The sequence below is a fragment of the Stigmatopora argus genome, chromosome 11, assembly GCF_051989625.1.
Source record: "Stigmatopora argus isolate UIUO_Sarg chromosome 11, RoL_Sarg_1.0, whole genome shotgun sequence".
Lineage (NCBI taxonomy): Eukaryota > Metazoa > Chordata > Actinopteri > Syngnathiformes > Syngnathidae > Stigmatopora > Stigmatopora argus.
In genome coordinates, this window is record NC_135397.1 from 9,884,289 (window position 1) to 9,907,586 (window position 23,298).

At 39.7% G+C, this 23,298-nt stretch overlaps 1 protein-coding gene across 22 annotated transcripts in view; it reads left to right on the forward strand.

The window, feature by feature from the left end:
• Positions 1-55: 55 nt before the first annotated feature.
• The window catches only part of tacc2 (transforming, acidic coiled-coil containing protein 2), a 36,127-nt gene continuing 12,884 nt past the window's right edge, over positions 56-23,298 (forward strand). For 14 of the 22 annotated variants that reach the window (XM_077612517.1, XM_077612518.1, XM_077612520.1 and 11 more), the window contains exons 1-3: positions 11,378-14,581; positions 15,376-15,825; positions 18,200-18,397. In XM_077612517.1, coding sequence (XP_077468643.1) covers positions 11,457-14,581; positions 15,376-15,825; positions 18,200-18,397 — 3,773 coding nt within the window. In that variant the 5' untranslated portion in view covers positions 11,378-11,456. Of the gene's footprint in view, positions 575-3,182; positions 3,262-4,201; positions 4,265-7,362; positions 7,590-11,376; positions 14,582-15,375; positions 15,826-18,199; positions 18,398-20,359; positions 21,356-23,298 lie in introns of those variants that run through there. The other 8 variants (XM_077612535.1, XM_077612519.1, XM_077612537.1 and 5 more) reach the window with 7 other exon arrangements.

A 23,298-nucleotide genomic window follows, 5' to 3' on the forward strand; every position in this document is an offset into this window, starting at 1 on the left:
AGTATACATATATACACACACACACGTACATACAGATGGCATGTTTCTCTTATTTGCCTGTTAATCTAGCTGCAATTGTACTGCTCTCCATCACCATCTACTTTCGTCATTCTCACTGCCTACTGCCACATTTAAAGGGAAAGGCACCCTTTATTTGCCTTCATTTCTGTCTCCTCCTCCTCTGTTTCCCTCCAAACCCGTTTTTTTTTGTGTGTGTTTCATCCTCACATTGACGTGAGGCAGAGATGCACTCAAGGCTGGAAAGCATCACTTCCCATCACTCGTTTTATTACCCAGAATTCCTTATGTAATGTAGATTTTATGTGTATTTATATAACGATGGCTTGAAAGAATGTCACAGATGCCCCACAGGCAATGCAAGGCAGTGTATTCATGAGTCACTCCGGCGCGCATCTTTTCAAAGATTCTGCTCCCTCTGCGATGCTGCGGCTGACTAACGAGGATGCAGTTCTGCAGGAAGGTGCTGTGCAAGCCTTGTAGTGCCAGAGTCACTTCACCCGAGGAGGGCATGGAATACAGGATGGGGGGCTGCATTGGAATATCACCAAGACAGGTAAATGGCGGTCGGAGTTGTTGCGCAGCGTTAATTTTATTGTTTGTGACAGTGTAAATGGTACTCTTGGTTATGGCAATGGGAGCTGAGAAAGGGGGAGTAAGAGCGAGGATGATGGGGAGGATGAAATATCAGAGGGGGATGCAGGATTTTTGATTAAATTAATGTCCGTTGACATTTTTACTTGGGTTGAAAACATGCTGAGTGCACTAAAGTTAAGATGTGTTGCTGAAATCTGTCCTTAACAACGCAATTACAGATCTAGTAGTTGGTGCCAGGTGAGTGAAGAGAAATATGTATCAACATTTTCATGCTTGTGGAACTACAGGTATGAGAAATTAAGAAATTGAACTGCAAGGGATATTAACCCTTGGATCGCTCTGTTTTTGTTGTTGCTTGTTGTGCCATGAAAATGAAAAACTACTCTATACTTCTTGAAATTGACAAAAAATAATGTATTTAAAAAGATATCTCTTCATAACGCTATAGTGCATACAAAAAAATGGATTCAGGTCACTTTTGACCTGCGTTATACATTTGAAGAGTATTGAATCAAAATATGTTTTCATTCAGAAAAGAACTAAGAATGTTTAATGATTAAAAACAAGTAAATTGAGGAATTTCTTGAATACAGAATGCCGAACTTAAATCATAGATATACAGAACAAAAGGCTGGCTCACTTTTCACCCGTGTTGTGCCTCAAAATATCTGCTACAAGCTATTATTTTCATGCATAAATATGTGGATTAAGTTAATTGTATTTTCAAATATCATGCAGAAGACTATTTTGGAAAATTATTTGTCCAATAATGTGATAAAGCCATGATAAGAAACGAAAATGAGGGCACGCATTTATAACACCCACTCTTTTTTTTACTCTTCCTTTTGTGAGGTTACTTGTTGGTTTAGGGTGCCCCTGCATCCTAGATTCTGTTACAGTTCATACTAAGTTCTTTCCCACTGGGACAAAGTCTCTTGACTTTATGCTCTACCATTCATACGCCAAGTAGTGCTTGAAAGAACACTCAGCAGAATGACCTCTCACTTTAACTTTGAGCAATGATGGCCTCCTGGGCTCCGTTTTTCTCTCCCTCCCGCCCCTCAGTACTGCCCTTCTCTCCCCTCAAACCCACTCTCTTCACTTCTCCGGTCCAACGTTCACCTCAGGCCGCTGTCAACCCCCTTTAGCGCCCATTCCCCACCTGCTCGCCCCACGTGCAATGCAAAAATAGCATCAGAGAAACTGAGGCGTGACGGAGGAGAGGACAGAACTTTAGTCAGATAGTAAACACAGACCGGAGTAGCTTGTGCAAGCTTGAAGGAGACGTATCGTCTTCTTGCCGGTGGTGAGTAGTGAAATGCTGCTCTTTGTTTTGTAATAATTATCTGTCATTTTGAAGGAACATTGTGCAGAATGCATATATAGATTGGACATACAATTCATAGAGAGTATTATTAGAAAGACAGGTTTTGTTTGAAGTTATGTAAGTAGAGGAATTGCAAAAAGGGCAGTAAATTGCAATCTTCAGTTCGGCCTTGTTGTTGAATGGTCGTTTTTGACAGGCGTTTATGATCCAATTTTTAACTATTATTCTTATGTTGCTACATTAAACTCCGAAATGCTACCCCTAGTTCAAGTGCGTACACAATTACAGCTTGAAGGCTGAAATTACATCCTTTCATCCAAAGAGCAAGCAGACAGGAGGAGAGAAGTGTTGCTGCGCCACAGAATAAACAGCACAAAACACATTACAGCCATGTCATGTTCCTATTTATAATAATAATAATGCACTCACTAGCAAAATTGGTGAAAGGGCAAATATAACATACAGTCTAAGGAGATTTGAAAAATGCAAGCTCTTAATCTATTTTGGATTTGGGAAGAATTGATGCTGTTGGAACACAGGAAAAGATGTTTTAAAATGAAAATGCGAGGATTATTGATGCCAGTTTTGGTGTCATGATTTTTGATAAAAAGATATTTGAGCTTGTGAGATACTGAGCGTGATGTTGTTTTCAATGAATTGTGACAAACAGTTCAGAAAACCTGAGGGAAAACTGTCAAACGAGAGAGTATCTATTTATAAAATCTTGTATTTGCGGGTCAGTGCTTTCTAATTGTGCGTGTGCACTTTTGTGTAGTATCAGACATGCAGAAACAAGCTTTCCTGTGAGAGTAGTGAAGCTGTAGATGACAATATAATGACTGACTGCAAGCCTTTGTGTGTAAAAGACATTTATTCCGTTTTTATTTGGTCACTTTTTGTATTTTAGATGTATTTTCCACCTCTTGTGTCGTTAAATACTACAATTAATAAAAACATGAAATATTGATAAAGACTCAACACCAACATTATTCCAAATAATCCCTTTCTGAGGAAAAAAAGAATAACTTACTCATTGAATTTAATGGGATGAAACTAAGTTTTTGTTGAACATACTCTCTCTGGCTTTTCACCCATTCTTCAGGCTATTAAGGTTGAACTTTGGCCTGAGCAAGTGGTGCTGCGTCACCACGTCCTAATCTTAAAACCTATACATACCTGTACATATTGTTGCTCTAATCCCGTGGAAGAAGGCATTCACATTTTTTCTCTCTCTGTTGAGTCTGGGAAGGCCTGAAGCGTCCTTATGCCACTTGGCCTGATGAGACATGGGGAATGAGAGCAGCACAACTGAGGCTTTGGTAAGAGAATCTGTCTACTACTACTGCTGCTGCTCCTAGTACTACTACTAATAGCAATAATAATAAAAACAAACAATACTATAGCCACACAACTACTTACTTACTAAAAATGCTACAGGGCAACAACTAACGTATATATAAAAGCTCCAAATAAGTACTTACATTTGCTGTAGTAGTAATGTTTCCACAAAACTGCTCCCATCACTACTTTTAGTAGACTATAACTCAGACAAATACTACTGCCATGGGTAAAATAATAACTTAACTACTACTACTACTCAAAAAATAGTTTACCTCTACTGGTACTACAACTACTTCTAATGCTTCACTAAAACTGCAACTGTACTCAGATTAACACTTGTGAAAATTCAGCAAACAATTACTGGTACTGTTAGTGCAACTAGCACAGTCACTGTACTATAATTTTAAAACTACTTTGATATAGTACTACTATTAGTGTTGATACTGGTATGATATCAAATGAAAAGCAATTGAAGGTGAAAAGCTTTTTATACCATAGTAAAGCACCACATTACTTAATAATAATGATCATCATAATGATACAACCTCTGCAGTACATAGTATAGTGTGTGTATAGTGCATCATTGCATTTATTTTGCTCAATATATGTGTACTATGTGCATATATTTATGAATATATACAAACGCACACACACACACAAGTGCACATGTGAGACCTTGAATTGGAATTCTGGATTATCTTGATGGGATTTAATGTAAATTGGCTTCTTTCTCATACAGAGAGACCACCCCATGCCCCCCCAAACACACCAAAAAGGTGGATTATAAATGTGATGGTATAGAAAACAATGATGCTGCATAGTACTTACATTTAGTCCTCATTATGTTTTGTAAGCACTCAGCATAATTTCTTTCCCATCCCCTGAATTAGTCTTGAACCATCGAATTTGTAATTTCAGCCAGAAGAGGGCACTACAGAACATGTTGTTCTGTTTCCACCGCAAGAAAATGACACAGAACAGGTACAAAATGAATGGGAATAAAAGTGTGAATTTGTGTTGAGTGAAAAATTAAACAAGCACTGCTTGTGTGAAAAACAAACATTTTTGTTATTACAATGCTACATAATAACTCTTATGGACATTTGGCACCCTTATAATATGTTGATATTCTATTTCAAAAAACATACTAAGTACATATAGGGAAAAAATAGTCTGATATTTCTTAAAATCTTAAAATCATACAAATAAGGAAGACTAGAGGAATAACCTTGTGTGTGTATGAGGCCTGCGTGGGTTTCCTCCGGGTACTCCGGTTTCCAAAGACATGCATGTTAGGTTGGTTGGACACTCTAAATTGCCCCTAGGTATGAGTTTGAGTAACAATATATTGTTATAATCATTTGTTTCCAATGTGCTGTCATTATTTTCATCTCATCTCATTTTCTGAACCGCTTTATCCTCACTAGGGTCGCAGGGGGTGCTGGACCCTAACCCAGCTGACTTCGGGCCAGAGTCGGGGCACACCCTGAATTGGTGGCCAGCCAATCGCAGGGCACACGGGGACAAACAACCATTCACGCTCACACTCATACCTAGGAGCAATTTTAGAGTGTCCAATCAGCCTACCATGCATGTCTTTGGAATGTGGGAGGAAACCGGAGTACCCGGAGAAAACCCACACAGATCATGCAAACTTCACCCAGGTGGACGGACCAGGATTTGAACCCAGGTCTCCCACTGTGAGCGCTAACCACTTGAAGTGTTTTTATTTTATTTTTCAAACTTGAGTCTTGAAAAGGAGGGGATCGTCTTATACTCGGGTCAATACGGTAAACCTCAGGGAAGGAAGGGAAGCAAGGGGTGGCACCGCCCAGAAACCAGGGGTGAGGAAGGGGAGGGTGTAGGAAGCATGCGGGGCTGGATGGGGGAGGAGAATTCCCAGCCCTTGCCAGCCGAGTGATTCAGCAGCAGCAGCAGCAGTGTTTGTACTAGCAACACGCACGTGTCTGCGCAGTTAAAGAGCCCCTGGAGTTGCATGGAAATCTAGAAGGGAGGCGGCAGAAAGCAGTAGAAGGAGGGGCGGCCAAGAGCACTCAGTCAAGGATCGACCAAGAGAGCGGCTGCACGCGTTGCGGCATGTTTGTGTGTTTCAAAACAAACCATGGCGCCCTGTTGACAGCGAGGACAGAAAGGAAAGCTGGTAGAATCTCATTGAGCGTACTGAGTAAGTACATATTTGTTGGAACTTCTTGCTGTGGAAATTGAAAGAGTGTGAGTCATTTCGCTTCCAGTCGGCTTAATAAGTAACCAAGCGTGTACTATTTATGTTTGGGGTGGACTGACATGAGTTAGGAAATAGATTTTTAATTAAAGGGCTTCTTGTGTCTTAGTAACCTTGCTTGTGCTGAGTGGACAGTTATCAAAGTGACATTAGGTGTTCTTTGGAAAGAGAGGATACATTCACTTGATGTGTCATTGGGTACACCTGGACCTCACAAATACATTTTGAAATGTTGATAATGTTCAGATTTCACATGGAAGAAACGGGGTCAGAAAGTTTGCATCTGTTTTTGCTAGTCTTTTTTTGTAGTATTGTTAACTTATTTCCTGTCAATAACAATGGGAACTGTCACATTAATCTAAACAGGGAGGATTGATGTTGCTGTGCCACTGAGGGTGCTAGAGCTTTGCTGCCATCCCTCCCTGTCAAAATGGATTGGATGTCTGTTTTTCTGGGAGGAGTCCACATGCATTTCTGTTTTTCCTTATTTTTCAGATCCTTCCACAATTTAAAAAGTGTGTCAGGTTGATTACAAGGCTCAAATGAGTCCACAAGTGTGAACGTAAATTTGAATATTTTTCCAATGTGAGAAAAGTGATTCGCAGTAAACCATTTTTTAAAAACTGAAGTTGAGCTATAATTAATGTAGAATTTTCACAGTGATCTTATCATCCATTTTCTTATGAACTTTCATCCAAGACATACAACATGCAATTGCAAATTCTCTTGCAATTGCATGTTGTATGTCTTGGATTTCCATAATTAGGTGAATACACTGGAAAAATTGCACTCATTTTTCCCTCCCACTGACCGTGGGAAGAAACAAAACAATACAGGTGACACCAGCCAAATTAGCATTTTTGGTCTCCACCTTAACTGAACTGCATATTTACACCCAATTAACTAAACTGTGAAGGTGTGACATCACATTAGTGATGGAAGAGAAATAATTGATATAAATCAAGGAAGTGGGCAAGTCAACCACATCGATTTATTATCTAGTATTCACTATTATCCAACAAATATACTAGCTAAGATATGTGTCCTTGCTTTCTTTGCACTTAAACATTCATAAATAATTCACAAGTCCTCTTAATCGTAATAATTCATACTGTACGCATTATACTTTAGTAGTTTTTATTTTAGGCATTTCCAATTGACCAATGTCCATCTGCACTTTTTTTTGAAAATAATAATGATGTACTGGACTTTAAAAGCTTTACATTTAAGTCACTGTTTAGTTCACACATTACTAAGTGATATGCTTTAAGGGTGCTATGTTATTTAGACAGCTGCTTACAGTTAGTGACTATATTTCATCAGAATATAAGCGATAAAGACAGGTTTGTCTAGTCATGGATTTCAATGCTGACAGTGACAACTACTTGCCATAAACCATTAGACTATATATTTTGAAAAGTATAGACGAGGAAGGGTATAAAAAGACTCCTGGAATTTGATGCAACTTATATTCATTTAAAATTCAAGTAAACAACAGCAGGTGTTTGAATATTAATAAAGCTGTATTGCTTAGGTATACATTTTACTTGTTATAAAAGCACACTGGGAAGTTGCAATGGAGTATCCGTTAATATTACGTGTGCATCACTCCAGGCTGTACACACAAAAGTTTTATTATGTTGTGTAGCTCTGGGTGGAGTTATTTGCTCTTCTTTGTTTATTTTCGAGGTTGAATTCTGCAGGTGTGCATGTGAAAGAAAATGCGAAATGTTGAGTTAAAGTATAGTGAACCAAGAATAGGTTGGTGATTAGTACTTTACTTTTTCTCACATTTGTATTTGTTACTCACCGTTTATGGTTTTCCCCCTCCTTAAAGACTGAGGCACTTAAAGATGCCGGCGTGCAATTGTCCAAGGAGCCTATCAGCCAACAAAATCTGCCATCCCAGCCCTTGCTCCTGGATGTCCCAGTCATCAAAGGTGTAGAGGAGAGCCAAAGTGCTACAGGAGCCCTTGAAGACAAAGAGGAGTTGGAATTTCCCCATGATCTGCTGCCCAGTCTAGATTTCAGCAGTGAATTTAACATCTGGGAGTCCTCTCTTGGGTAAGTGTGGGATGGAAAACATTTATTTTTTTGCAGCTTTTTGTGATGACTTGTCCACAGTAATTGTTACCGATTGGAGAAGAAACAGTAGTACAATTTTTTTTAAATCAGGAATATAATGTTATTTAATTTGTTTTTTTTAATTACAACCTATTCATTAATGGCACAATTGCTCCACATATTGAATAAATGTACATAATTTTTCCTCGGCAGCAAGTGGACTGTATTTGTTGTTTTAAGGCTGCAGATTTGCACAACATATGAATTCATGGTAGAGATCTTCCTTTTCTCTGTGTATATGCCTATATCCCGGGGTTGTGTTGACAGACCTAAGACTAGTTCAGGAGAAAGGACATATGAGCAGGTGAACTCCTTGCTGGCTGGTTTGCAGCATCACAGGGAAGTCAATCATCCTCCAGTAGTTCTAGATAACAGGTACTGGACTTCATGATGGTAAAATAATCAGTGTGCATGGAATGATGCCATGAAGCTAACAGAATTATCCTTTTTATTTTACATGTTCATGATTGATAGCTTTATAGTGTGTTTTTTTCCATTGAAGGGTTGAGAACTGAGGACCTTCAATGCTTGGATGAATTAATTCATTAGTCCTGATTAGTTACCAAAACACCAGGCATGGTGCCTTATACATCACTCATTGCTGCACAACTAGATATGTAAAAAAAAACTGTTTTTATACGTATTTTGTATTTTAAAGACAAACCTGAATACATTACACAATTTGGAAAAAAATCTTAACTTTAATGCTTGTATATACATTCTATCAACAATGCCAAAATTTCTTTAGGACATCCATTTGAATTATAGAAACTCATTGTCAGCACATGGAATAAAAATAACATTTTAATTCAATAAATTGGTAATAAAAGGCATTTTGGAATACAATGTAGAAATTGATTCAGCCACAAATTAATGCTCAGTTTGCTTAGGACTCTGGGTATTTTGGTGCCAGCATAATGATAAAGATTGTGAAATATATGATTATCAAAACTAGAACTATGGAGTTATAGTTTCAAAAATATTTATATAAGACACTGCATATATAAGTGATAATCTCACAGCATTGTGATGTATGGCTAACTGAGGTCAGCTGTGGCCCAACTGTTGCATTATTAAACTCTGTTGTTTAATAATGCTTTCCCAGTGCTTAAATAACTGATTGTTTTGCACCTATTGCAGTTGTTATAACCTGGTGATGGCTGGATATTTAAAGGTAGGCTTTTAACAATTGGTGCTGTGGATTTAAACTTGGTATTTTATTAACAACCAAATGCTTGGAAACAGCTGACATACAGTATGATCGGCATTTCTCCTGAAGTTGCATTGGTGCAGAGCTTGAGCATGAACCTTGTCCGCCACAAGTGGTGCTGTGTGGCATCGTGGAATTAGCAGCTGTTTGCCTACAAATCCACACTTTTAACTGTGTCACCCTACCCTCGTCTCAGGCCTCACGAGGCTGAGCCACTCCTTCCAGATGCTCCACCTTTACCTCTGCACACTGCCACACCTCACCCAGCTGGCCAACCTTTGACTCTCACTCCGTGTGTGCTTCATGACCAGGAACTTCTGGCAGCCTATCAGGAATGTGAGGAACAAATGGCCTCATTGAGTGTTCCTCATCTCAAAGAATCCATCAAGCCAAAGCATGAAACATTAGATCAAGAGGATAGAAAAGCTGGGCAAGAAACAATTACAAAGTGTGATGATTCATCATCACCGCCTAAATTTGAAGATTTGTTGGATCATGGTAGCAATAAGCTCATAAACAAAAGTGCATATGGAAATAGTGAGGCAGAGTGCAAGCAGATGGATACAGTTCTGTTTAGTTTCAGGGACTACATACTTGGAACAGAGAATTTGGAATCAGAACAATCAATCACAGAGGATAAGCAGAATTCATCTGATACATGTACAGAAAAGTCCCCAGAGATGTTTGAACAAGTGGCAGAAAATTGCAGTTTGAATGAAGAATATGTTGAATGTAACTCCGCCACTGGAAAAATAAGCCCACAGAATTTGGAAGAAGACGGAGAACAAAAAAATGAGCTTGTGGATTTAAAAAGCCAAAATCAGAGTCCCACGTGTAATATTGGGACACTGTATTCTTTTAAAGAATCACCTGAGTTGAATTGTCCATATTTTGAGAGTCAAGATTTAATTGGGAAAATATGTTCAGAAAAGGAAGTGGGATCAAGCAGTGTTGATGACGTAAAAGTGATCCCTGCATTAAACAAACAGGGTGAAGCTGCGCAAGGCAAAAGGGTGAAAAAGAGAGATCGAAAAAAGCACAATAAAAAGAAAAGGGCGGGGACAAACAAAGAGACTGAAATGGAACATAGAACAATGGCACAGGATGAAAATGAATTACAGGCGCCACACTTTGTAAATCCAGGGAATCATTCAGAGTCTGTTTCAGTCCCAATCACAGAGACAATGACATGTATAACACAGCATAATGATGAATTTTGTAGTAAGAGGATGCCACGCACCTCCCCATCCTGTTCTCATAGCCAGAAGGATCATTTTATCGACTCTGTCCCTTCTGCTTCCAATCTTGTTCCTTCACAATTTAATCCGTCTGATAAGATCAGTGAAAGTGATGCTCAGTCTGGAAAAAATAACATCGACAAAATACTACCGGGGACTCAAGATACCACCAGAAGTCTCATAAAAAAGGATACGAGAACAGACCAAATTACAGCTAATAATCTCAATAATAAATCAGAAAATAATTCAAATCATGATGTTTTTAACACTGAGGCGTGGGTAAACAATGAAGAGAGCGCCCTATGTAGCATCACAGCATGTGTGGGAGAGAGTTGCGTAGATGGGTCCATTGAAGATGCCTTAGTGGAGGCTGCTGCGTTGCCACTAACAACACCTACGATACAAGAAGTGATAAAATGTGAGGGAGTAAAAGTGAGCTCTGATTCATTGGAGGGAGTAGCTACTAATTCTATTGCGGACATTGGGAAAGGAGAGGCGGAAAGGCACTCGGAGGGATACAAAGAACAGAGGACACTCCTGGATAGTAGTGCTCAGCTCTCATCTGACTTTTACTCACTTGATTTCACAAACGAAAGGAAACAGGCTGTTAGTGAAGAAATCTCCGACAGCAAAATGCCACACACATCAACTGAGAGTTGCTCAAAAGGACAGAGGGAGACGAGCACCGCACATGCAGCAATCTCCCCCGCGGAAGAAAGCGACAGAGAAATTGAGCCTCTCTGCCTTGAAGGCAATTTTAATCATTTCCCCCATGGGATACTTGCTGTTGCTCATCATCTGAATGATAGTGCTGCAGGACTGGAGGGTGGAGATGTCGCTGGTTGCAGTTCATTCAGCCCTCCGGAGGGGGCTGCTAGAGAGGCGTTGGAAGCTGAGAAAAAGCTATGTCCACCCACTGATGTTGCAGAGTCATGTGTGAAGTCACCGAGCCATGATGAGACGATCATTACTGTCACAGACACCCTGTGCACTGAGGAGGAGCTCGCTGCAACATTTTCACCGATTCCACTTCACAGCGGCCAAAGCAATACAGAAAGCGGAACCGGAACGCAGGAAAATTTAAATTTGGAGGAGCTACGACATTCAGGAGCCACTTTCAAGGCGTCGGCCATCACCGAGACGTCACTTACTTCTACTACAAGAATTCAACAGGTGCAACCGGAAAGTGTCATACCCAAATCCACGGCACCTATAACAGAAGTCAAGATCCAAGAACAGGCTGGGAACCAAACCACAAGTGGGGGTAAGTCTGCACGTCAAAAAAGTGGATGCAGCAACAGAGTTCGCTTTGTGGACAGTGTCAACGAAGACCATAGTGTTACAGTAGAGGTACAAAATATGGCTATGCCTGCTATGAGATGCGCTTCATTGCCCCCATTGACAGTTCACGAGAGTTTGTACCATCCTGTTGTCGAGGCGAGTTATACTTACCCAGACTTTCTCGGCTTAAAAAAGCCACAAACCAGCACTGACATAACATCTACTAAAGCTGGAGCGGCAATTCAAAATGTCACAACAACGTCTGGGAATGATATTCTTTTAGATAACGAAGATAAATCCAAGAATGCTAACTGTGATCCGTCAGGTAGAGATGGAAAAAGGCCCACTGAGGAAAGTCTTGGGAGGACTGAACATATTGGCATCGAAAAAGCAGATTTTTCAACAGATGCTGCTTCAGAACCAGCAAAAAACACTGAAGACCCTTCAGAAAACAATAAATGTGAAGTGAATGAACCAACAAATAAGGAGCCGCCCGAGCAACATGAGGAGATGACAAACCCTAGGTCAATCAGTAATCAACCATGCCAAAAAAGGGTTCAAGTGCTTACAAATCAGGAAGAATTTTTTCCAGAAAATGGCATTGGAATTTCATGTCAAATGCCAGAGGGAATTAACACACCTGAAATTAATGTGGACATCAGTCCTGTCAAGCCAGAGGAGATAAAAAGTGAAACGTTTGTGGTCAGTGAAATAGGTACTTCCCTTTCCGTCAGTAATGCTACCTGTAAGGTAATCAAAGATGTCTTCACTGATTCTATGGAGGGACAGCGTTCAAATGATCTTGATTCCTTTTCTGAGCCTAAAACTCAGATGTTGACCTGCTCCGTACCCCCTCAGACACAACAGAGAGAACTAAGCTCTCAGCCTGCTGCTGACTTCGATCATCCACAATCACACGCACTAATTAGCACAGAGCCAATGGAATCTAGGGAGGACCCGAAGTCTGTGGCTTCTGTTGACCTACTAAGGGATGAGTCAGTAATTTCAGAGGCTATAGTCACTGAGTGGCCAATTCCTGTTAGTGAGCAATGTGCCAGTGAACCTACATTATTATTGAAATGCCAAGGCCCTTTGTTAAGTGACTTAAAAGTGGGTGATGAATCAGAAGTCTCTCTTTCTGACGGTATTAGTGATGTCAATGCTGATTGTAACAGAAGCAGGATACATACGCCTTTACTGGATGATCAGGAACAAGGGGAAGCTAACGATGGAGTTGAAAACAAATCTTTGGTTGGAAATAATGTTGATTGTGGCAAATATTTGCTATTTGACAATACCTTGACAACTTTACATGAGGCGAAAAAGCCTCCAGAGTTTGTACTGGCAAATAATGACTCCAATTATATAATGATTCAGGCAAAACCTGACCTCACTTCTTGTAACAAGCCCAATGTGAAGGGTAATATTGCAGAACTATGCGATGTTGAGGAAAAACAGAATATGGATGAGAAAACTTTTGTGTCATTCAATGACAAAACCGAAAAGCTCACTAATCTAGAGGAAACAGAAAGCAGTGGTAACATCGATATAGGAAATGTGACACAACAGAATGAAGAGTCAGATTGTGGCGCTAAAGAGGCAACTGCAGACATGGATCTGTTTCCCAAACAAGAGATCCAAAATACTGAACCAAATATGGTTATAAAATTGGAAGAAGAAATGCAACAAAAAAACCATTCGATTTCTGAGCACGAGAACAGGGACACTCCACCTGATTTTAGTTCAAGTACTGAACTGAAGAGTTTGGCCCAGCAACAGGAGGAACTGCAGCAGAGTTTGTTGGACAAATATTCCACTGATGGATTTCCGGGTGGTTGCAGGGACCCATTTCAAGAGGGAGAAAAGACGGGCAGCCAGGTTAAATTGCTTCAAGCACCGGTATCTGGGGTGACAGACACCATAGAAGGAGACAATGGCTCTTTTGAGACATCAGAAGGTCAGAATGAGTTGTCCAACAGTGACAGCAGTATCAGCAAACAAACTGTTGCTGTCGATACATTTGAAAAGAACAAATCACATATAATTTCTGGAGTTGACAGGATCCTTGCGCCTTTTGTCTGTGATTTAAATGATAGTCAAAAAGTAAATGGGCTAGAGAAAACAAAGACAGATCACATAAACGAGCTTGAACAAGAAATGAGTACTGAAAGAAAATGTGGTTTAGCAGAGAAGGATTCAAGCACAGATTTAATGCAGGACAATGACTTTCGCCAAAGTGAAAATTGTAAAGCCAAGACCGAAAACAGCCCATCGGAATCATTTGGACTGTTACCAGAAAATCATTTTGACTTTAGAAGCAACACCCTTTCTGTTGTTCCTTTATTGGATGATCATGACCCTTTGCCTTCAGGATTTTCTGGATCTGAAAAAGACAACATAGAAAATAATTACTTTTATACAGATGTCAGCATGGGCGATAACAAGGATTCCAACTTGCATAAAAATATAAACAATAGTACCAGAGAAAAGGATCAGAGTGCTGCACAGGCTGTGAACACCCAAAAGAGTGAAACTGAGAAAAATAAAATCCCAGATACAGTATGTGAGGTTCTTGAGCCCCAGTGCTCCAATAAAAGCTCAGCCCTAGCACATGGTTCAGCACTCCAAACTCCTACAGGAGCACATGTAGAGGAGCTTGCCAGGGGCAACAATGCAGCTTTATGTGAAGACAGTTCAGATATCCTGGTAATGCAAACAAGTGAGTTAAAAGGAGCACACAATGAAGCAATAATAAAGAATGAACCAAGTGTAACAAGAGTTCCTCAAGACCCACCATCTGCTGACATTTCAAACCTTTGCCATACTGATAACAACTTGAGTCTTTTGAAGACAATGGAAAATGACAAAGACACAACTAGCAAGTCACAACTCAACATTGCCTCAAACACAACCAGTGTAGTGTTGAACAATCAAGATGATAATTCAATACTCCCACAGCCAGTGATATCGCACAATGTAAAACTTTCTAATCACACCTCCTTTTCAAATGCACTGGATGAGGGTGTGGCATGTCATTCTACCTGCAACTCTGAACAAGCATCTGCAGACACCATACTGCCACATACGTCAGACAATTCCCCCACTGGACTAATGGAAAAAGAATCTGATTCACAATGGATAAGATCTCTCAGAGAAGCTGCTGCCTTTGCTCAGGCTGAACACGAGAGCACAGAAGTCCTAAGGTAAAGCATGAAGGGTTTTAAGAAACCTTATAGATTTTTACTCTTAAGTAAATGCCTTTTTACATGAAATTAATTGGAATAAACAGAACTACACGGGGGCTTGAATAGTTTTCCACCATTGTTATTCTTGATTCTTATCTGTTGCTATTCAGGTTACACTATTAAGTGCATAAATATTACAGTTTTCTGAATATTTTTTAAAATACATGTATTGCATGTCTACTTCACAAGATGCCCAATGCATATATAGTGTGATTGGGTTTTTTATTTTTCAACAATAAATTAGGCAATAAAAAACACCTAATGATTTTTTTTTTTTACAACATAAACACATCACCGTTAACTTTCATCTTTTTATAGCTACTAATTACACTTGTATGGAGTGAAACAATGTTTATCATTTGTGTATAGTATTGTTGAAGAGAACAGGCCCACAATGAATATGAATGAGGAGGTGAGTACAGTGCTTCACTTTGTGTTGACTGAAGCTGAGGTCAGATGTTGGAGCCTAATGGAAGTAATGCAGCCCTTTATATCGAAAGGATGACATCAACTGCGACATCTCTCCACATCTTGAATGGAGCTGTTTTTTTTTCCCACACGACACCCTTAGCTTGACACAGTGTGACGCCCAATTAAATAAAGTACAGCTTTTAAAACAAACAACCAGAAACCCTAGGCAGCTGTACCTTGGCAAACCAAACACATTTGTAGTTTGACAGTCGTACCTTGGACATGTGTGTAAAACTAAACAATTCTCCATCTCCCCCTTCTCTTCTTATGATACTTTACAGACCCCTCCCACCTCTGGACTCTCCCCAGCAAGAGTTTCTCACTCCTACTGAAGTGGTAGTTGCTCCTGTGGGGCTAGATCAGATCCATCAGGGGCAAACAGACATCACAGTGCTACAACTCGAGGTGGATTTAACAGGGCAACTTGAAAAGGAGAAAACAGAACTTGACAAAAATGAAGAGGAATGTATTGAACAGCATCCAATAAGAAGCAGAGCAATATTGGAACATCAAGCTGAGCCCACAGAATCATCAAAAATCACTGTTGAGGCTGTGGAATTAAAGGAGAGCAAAGTAGAACAGGAGCCCTTAAAACAAGGTCAGAAAATTACAAGCCACCAAGAAGTGGAGAAAAGGCCAAACAGTGAACATCTAGAGAAGGAACCAGAAAACACAGCGCAGGAAACCACAACAACAATCAATGAACCTGCTTGGGCGAAACAAGAAAGTGGGTAAGTGGCTAAAATACTAGTATCCTTGCTTGAAACTAATATTCTATTTTTAACATTCAAGTTTCTTTCAATGTTGAGATGAAATCTTAGGTATGACACACCTCTTTTACTCATAACACCAGATTTTACTAAAGAACAAACCTGATGAATCTTTTTTTCTTGTCAGTTCAGTAAGCCGCCTGTAGTAAGAATAAACAATGGGAGTCATGCTTCTCCTTAACATTCTCAAAGTGGATGGAAAGTCACATGTTTGTAATCCATAACTACGGAGCCACTTATATGATTCAAAGAGATTCAAAGAACTCTTGACTCGATGGGGAAAATTACCACATTAAGTGTTTTTTAAAATAAAATTCTTATGTGAGATTTGCAGATGAGATTACGCTGACGTAATGGTTATGCTCTATTTTATACTGAGGATTTTGGTACCTTTGCATTTGGTTTTTGCCATTCAAAGAGATACATTTATGTTCACTGACTTTTGCTAAGAATTAAATCAGGTCACGGTTGACGGATTGTGTATCATGATGTCCACAATTATTTTCAATGGCTTTTATGAGAGACTCTCGCTTCACTAGTGAAAGCCCAGCAGCCGTGTGACATGCCAGATTAGCATTTGTTTCTGCCAGTCACAGCCCACGTTCTGTTCCTGCAACTGGCCACTTAAAAATGCAGTATGAGCAATTTGTTTGACAGTTGTCCACACAATGAGTTAGCTTCCATTACTGCCACCAACTGGGATTAAGTGGACAAGCCTTCAAATTATGGCTCGTTTTTCTATTCAAGGCATTTTAATCACATACTTTAATAAGAAACAATAGAATAATTATTAGACATTTCATCAATGTACACAAAAATGCTCTCGCAGGGCAAGTCTTCCCATATGTGTTTACTCCACCCCTAGATGAACATGTCCCTCCCTTCCCAGCCTGCCCTCTTCTACCCGGTCCTCTGAAGTCATTTACACCAAGCAGACAGTTGAACAAAAGCCAGACTTGAAGACAAACACTTGAGCATGTGCTGTGTGTTGAGTGTGCATGACTGACTCGATCAGAGTGAAATAGTGATTGGAAGGGAAGCCCTGGGACATTCTTTGAAGCACTGTACCTCTGTTGGTTTGGAACTCTACGGAAGCGTTTCCCCTAATTTAGTTAGACCCAATGGCAAAAATGGGGGTAAGTTGTTTTTAAAGTCAATGCCTTTTTTTAATGTTTGCGTACTTGATTAAGTAGGTCTAGGTGGATATAGCATATGGTGTGGAGGTGATGACTGCACTCTGCTGACCTTAGCAGATGGGCATAGGGGAGGGTCAAGTAGTTAGATGAGGGGCCAGAAGGTGGTAAAGAGTTGAATTGACTTATTCAAATCATGTTTTACCTTCCTCACCTGCTTGATATGTTTTAATCTCGTGGGTCAAGAATTGGTAATGGTGTTTTTGTTTTTTATTGGAGTCATTTGTATATATAAATTATACCACCTCTGTTAACTTCCACTAATAAGTCAACAAATATGCTTTTGATGAGGTTTCCAAGAACCAGTCATAGCCAAACGTGTTCTGACAGATACACAGACAGACTCCATAAGTGTTCAACTACCTTTAAAGTGTGTCACTGAAAAGGATCTCTCTTCTTTTTTCTTCTTCTCATTCTTTTGGTTTTCTCTTTGCTTCTTTGGAATTTAATTTGGCCCAAGTAAGAATTGACCCCCTGTTAACTTATACAATATATCAACTGACATTCATATATACACACAAAAATAAAATGTCTCAATTGTAAGGTTTTTCTTGATTTATTTTTTTTGACTGATTTATAGCCTGAAGTAGATTGTTTGACTCTATGTTGTGACTTTGTCTATTTCTGGCATGCATTTGCCAAGTTGACTAGAAAATGAGACATGCAACACAGCCAAATAGGATGGATGAGTTGTGGGATTTTTTAAATTCTTCATTTCAGTCACAATACTCAAACCCCTGAGTTTTTTTTAAATTAAACTTGCTTTAGTTCTGTAGACTCCCTGAATATTTTTAGAGCTTGCAGGAAGCTTGCCCAAAGTGCTAGCAGCTGCATGGGTGTCCGCCACATTGCCTGTCAGATTAAGGCCTAACACTCCTGATAAGATGAACCTGGATCAGGGCCAAATCCACTCCTCTAGTTAGCCTATTACAACTGAGCTTGACATATTCGAGTAAGTTTGTCCATGCACGCCAGGCAACCGATTGAAATTGTAATACAAAGCCATACTTGGAAATGTTTCATATGTTTGTCATTCTTCAACTCAATATTTGGTGAGGCTGAAGCCACAGAGGACTTGTGAGGTACGTCTATTTCACTTGAGAAGATGCAACTGTTGATTTAATGTGTCCCCCTTCCTCTAGACCCCCTATCACTGAGCACACGGAGGGTGATGAATTCCCTTTAACTTTACCCAAACACATCCCACCTACTCCCCTTCCTGAGCTCCCCACTTCTTCACCTGCATCTTCCCACCAGTCTGCCATTCCTACTACTGCACCTTCCGATCACAAGTGTGAGGACCCCTGCCACACCTCTTCATCTCCCCACCTCCTTCTAAGGTATCAACTTTTCCCCAAACTGTCCTTTTTATTAGTGTGATATAACTGTATACATACAACTGTTTGTTTGAGTTAGGCGGATTCTTTTTGTTCATCCTATCAGCTCAGATGGTAGCTGTACCCACGTCTGACACTAGTCCTTTTGGGCTGCTAAATCAGAATATGACAATAAATAGAGAATAATTTGTAATAAGCAAGTCTACTTCACATATTGTAAAAAATATATTGCGGTGGACAATGCACTAATTAGTTTTACCCACAACACAAACAGTGCCTTGTACTTTTTCTAGTGCTCTAGTCGCTTCTTGTAGTACAAGGTGCAGTACTTTTTACAACCAGCAGATAGAAATGTTCCCTTTAAAAAAACGTATTTTTGAGTAGTACGTCTCTTGGCACGCAGAGTTGACTTTAAAATAGATAAATGATGTTATGAACACTGCAAGGTATACTGCTACTGTCTTGACAACTTGATATTGATATCTAAGGTTCCCTGAAAGCTCCATTTGCATGTTCATATGGCTGAATATCTTATTTCTCCTTAGACTTTTGATTGAAGTATTGCTGTTTTGCTATGACCCAATTACAAGCTACCTCTACCCACTGTAATTTTTATGAACAGTTCTTTCCACAATACCTTACATAGTGATTTAGTATTGCACTTTGTTATTTTTAATGTCAACTTGGCAAGGGGTTTTATTTCAGTTCAAGTTGGCTCTCTTTGATTTCTTGATATGTGGGTTATTTTTAAAGAAATGTTTACTATTTACTCCTGGTTCCCGTATCTATCATGTATATATTAGGAAATATATAGAAATTTTCCTTTGCAACCAAATATTACTACGCTCAAGAGGTTTAATTTACTTTAGTTCCGCTTACACTAAACGTCAATCTCTTTATTAAGAGCCTTTTAGTTCTGATGGCAGTGACCTTGATTTCACGTGTGCCATCTGATAAATCTTTCAAGGAAAAGACCATTTCTTACTTCCACGGCGCAATGAATATTTTATTACTGCCTTTGATTTGCGTTTGACGCTGAAATTCAAGACCAGATGACGTTGCATGCTTTGAACATTGACCTGGCCATACTAAGAAGGAACTTCATTTTTGAATGGTGGCATTTAATTAGTTATGTTAGCATTCCTTAAATGCACATTTTTGGATAACCCACATGCAATACCCCATTGAAGAAAATGTCATTTGACCCAGAGAGCTGACTTGATGTTGCATTGTAGATGAACGACTTTCATTTTCACATTCATTATATTGTTATTCCCATTTTTGGTGAAAATTAGTCCTGAATCTCTGTTCCCAGATTTTCAGTGCTGCAGGCACTTTCTGTTTTTGTAAGCCCGAATTCACACACCTTTCCATGAATGCATAGCAGATTCATCCTCCTTAAATTTCAGACCGGACCCCTAGGCCTCTCTTTTCTTTTTGGACACTCGATAGGAACATAGTGAAACATGTTCCAGCTCTTATTCCATCTCATGGGACTTGTTCTATAGCAGATGTCTAAAAATGACAAAGTGGAGTACATTAATGGACTTTACAATGCTGCTCAAAATTGGTGCGGAGTTCAGTTAATAAGACTGGCACATATATTCAGTTCAAAATATACCAGACCTTTGACCCAAGTCAGCTGGGACGGTCTTGAGTTCGCTAAGTCAGCATTAAAAGTGGGTGGGTGGTTGTTTCGGGTTGACGTGGGATAATTCAACCCTTATAGGGCAAATATTTGACTCGTTGGCTACTAGAAGTCCAATTAATTTATACTGGGAGGGCTGACAGTGATAATTTAATGAAAGATGAGCATTCGCAGCCAGTTGTCTACATTTTAATGAATAGGATATCTATTTTTGTTAATAGCACACAATGACTTAAATACCATGAAATTATCAGGAAAAAATGGGCATGTTATCTGGGCCAGTTTTCATTTTAATTTGTTTTAATCATTTATAATGGTATTTGATAAAATACATAAAAATATAAAATTAATAATGTACCTGGACTTCACATTTCGGGTCATGTAGGCCACAGTGGTATGCCAAATATTAATATTGTAGCCTGCATGACCCCAAATGGAATGTCCCCATGAATAATAAGTTGCCCTATTAAGGATTAAGAGGCAATATGTTTGCTAGATGTGGCTGTTTATTTGCATTTGCTGCAACAATAGAGTTGGATCTTATGACTACTACTACAATGAAATGGGACGGACCTCAAAAGTTGGATGACTTATAACTACTATTCTTGTCAAGGATTTAGCTTCTGACATCACTACGGGTGTATGCATATTTTTTCCATCAAGCTTTTGGATGCAGGAGGTGAAAGAAAGGCAAAATGAAGGCATTGCCTTTTTTATGGGCTATTGTTTGACTCCCTCTTTAATGGCTATGGTAGTCACCTCGGAAAGGCTGCTTGAATTTTTAAAGGCACAGGCATCTTCTGCTGCTGTGGGGGGTGTCAGAGGGAATAGAAGGGGGAGGAGGCAGTGTGCGCAGCATCATAGAGCTCAGCCACATAAAAACAAGGGACGAGGTACCTCAGACAGACAAAAGACAGGAAGAAAGCTGAATTGTTATTGTATCGTTTTGGATTACTCTGTGCTTGAACTTAATTGAGTCAGCAATTTTGGGCTTGGGATAAAAGGAACGATGGCTCCGGCGTGTGCAGAAGCCGAGGATGAGAGACGCTATGCATAAATTGACGAGCATTTAATCATCCGGTGAATCGATGCGACGAGCGGGACGCTGTTATTTTCTTCTGTAGAGCTCTAGGAGGTCGTACTCGCCTCTATTGCTGCCTTGCTGCAAGGATCACAGCAAATGCAAGAAGGAGTTTTAAGTGGAAGCAGGTGCATGTGGACAGTGGCAGGTGGAAAGAGCAGAGTAAGCTGAGAATGGGAGCCAACGAATCCATGGAGCAAGGACAGACCTCCTGTCCTACTCAAGAACATATGTGAGTCTCAGGCTGGTTGCTTTTTTTCCCATCCCCTTCATTTAGCCGTTAACTTGTCTCTTTAACCAGTACAGTCAACGGAGCTTTGTTGTCATTTTGCTTTTGTGATGTAAATAGTAGAGGGATCAGTGCACATGCGCAGTCAGAGGCACATTCGTACACATGTGAATCAATGTTATATGGAGCAGATGGAGGGAATAAGTTCAAGCTGGTGGGCTAATGTTTTGGCCTGCTCTCATTGTTGCTATGGGCAGAAGTCAGAGTCGAAACAGGGGACGGGGTGCAGGAAGATGACTGGACGAGAATCGAGCTAAGAGACAGGGCAAGAATGCTCCATTTTGTGTTATTTATAGCTCAGACACTTTTGCACTAGGGAGCGAGGACTCGTGCAGAGCGAGTATGTGAGAGATGTCATTTGTAATGTAGGAATGAATGATTTATTACAAGAAAAATCTTCTAAATCTGGACTCGAGAGGTAGATGGTTGTTTAAGTTGTTCTTTATGTCATATTGCTTTGTTTATTTTACTGGCAAGCAATCAATGTATTCTTTATGCTCTTGTATTTGTGTTCAATATTGAGACAAAATTTTAAAACGCAAAATTTGAATCCAAACGAAGAGCTGTGTTACAGTCGGTTGTGATGGATGTTGGGACTTTTGAGAGGTGCCTTGCATCTGATCTCATTATCATAATGATAATCCTTTTAACCCTGTCTTTGCTGCACTTGCAGCACTGTTGTTTTTGATATGCCATCTGCCTGCTCTTAATATGTCAGATTAGGCCATGTGGGATAACCTCTTTCTTAAGGCAGGAAGGAAAACCAATGTATTTCATTGTTTTGAAAATCATTATTCATCGGATTGTTTTCTTCTCTGTATGAAATCCTGTTTGTCTTAACCCTTAACCGCAGCTAATTAGATCGCTTGTTATACGTTTTAAAACGCCTTGACTTGCACTGATCCCGATTTGACAGCTGTAATTAAAAATAGATCGTTCCTTATTAAATAAAATTAGCTATTTCATATATTCCCCATGACCGTCGACATCAACACTTTTCTTGACACTGTTGCACAGTGTCATAACAAACAGTGGCTTTCTCTGTTGGTGTATTTGCCTCTAATTTATGGCTGTGAAGAACAAACACAACCACTTTATTACCTTGCTAGAACAGAGTGGGACCACTTTTACACATCGAAATTGCTTTCTTCTTTAGTGGGATGCATTCACCAAGAAACTTTGGTCTATATTGACATGATAGCCTCACGCTCATTTACACTTAATTGTTTAGTAACACGGGAAAAAAAGGTGGAAAAAAGTTGGTGTTTAGAAGGTAGTGGGAAGAGAAAACAACATTTCTTTAGATGCAGTGTGTAGAGATATAGGATGAGATTATTGATCATTATCATTCACAAAACCGATTAAACAGATTTAGAGGGATCAGTTAATCCTTGTGAAGAGCAGTTGCAAGAAACCACGCACCCTTTTTCCAGTGTCATGGCTGTTGGATTTATTTTGTGGGGTGTGGCTGCTTCATTTGTTTACGTTTGTTCTGATTTCCTCTCTCACTGTTCACTTATATTTTGCATATTTTGCATGCTTTGTCTGGGTAAAATCCATTTGCAAGACTGCCTTGCATAACCAATATATTTTCACATGAATGAAACATATGGTGGCAATTCCAGTTACTATGACAACATCAGTTTTGCAGTTGCAGGGAAAAATGGCTTTCTGAGCTGAACATTTAACCAGCATATAACATGCTTTTGCAAGCTATTGGGATTTTATTTTGACTGGTCATCAATACAAGGCAGACGTACTTTGCCTGTGGCCTCGATTGTCCAGCCTTGGTTTGCGCAAAGGGTGGTGGAATACATTATTCATTCATTCATTTTCAATGCTGGAGGTGCTGGAGTCTATCCTTTTTCTATTCAGGGTGACCACCC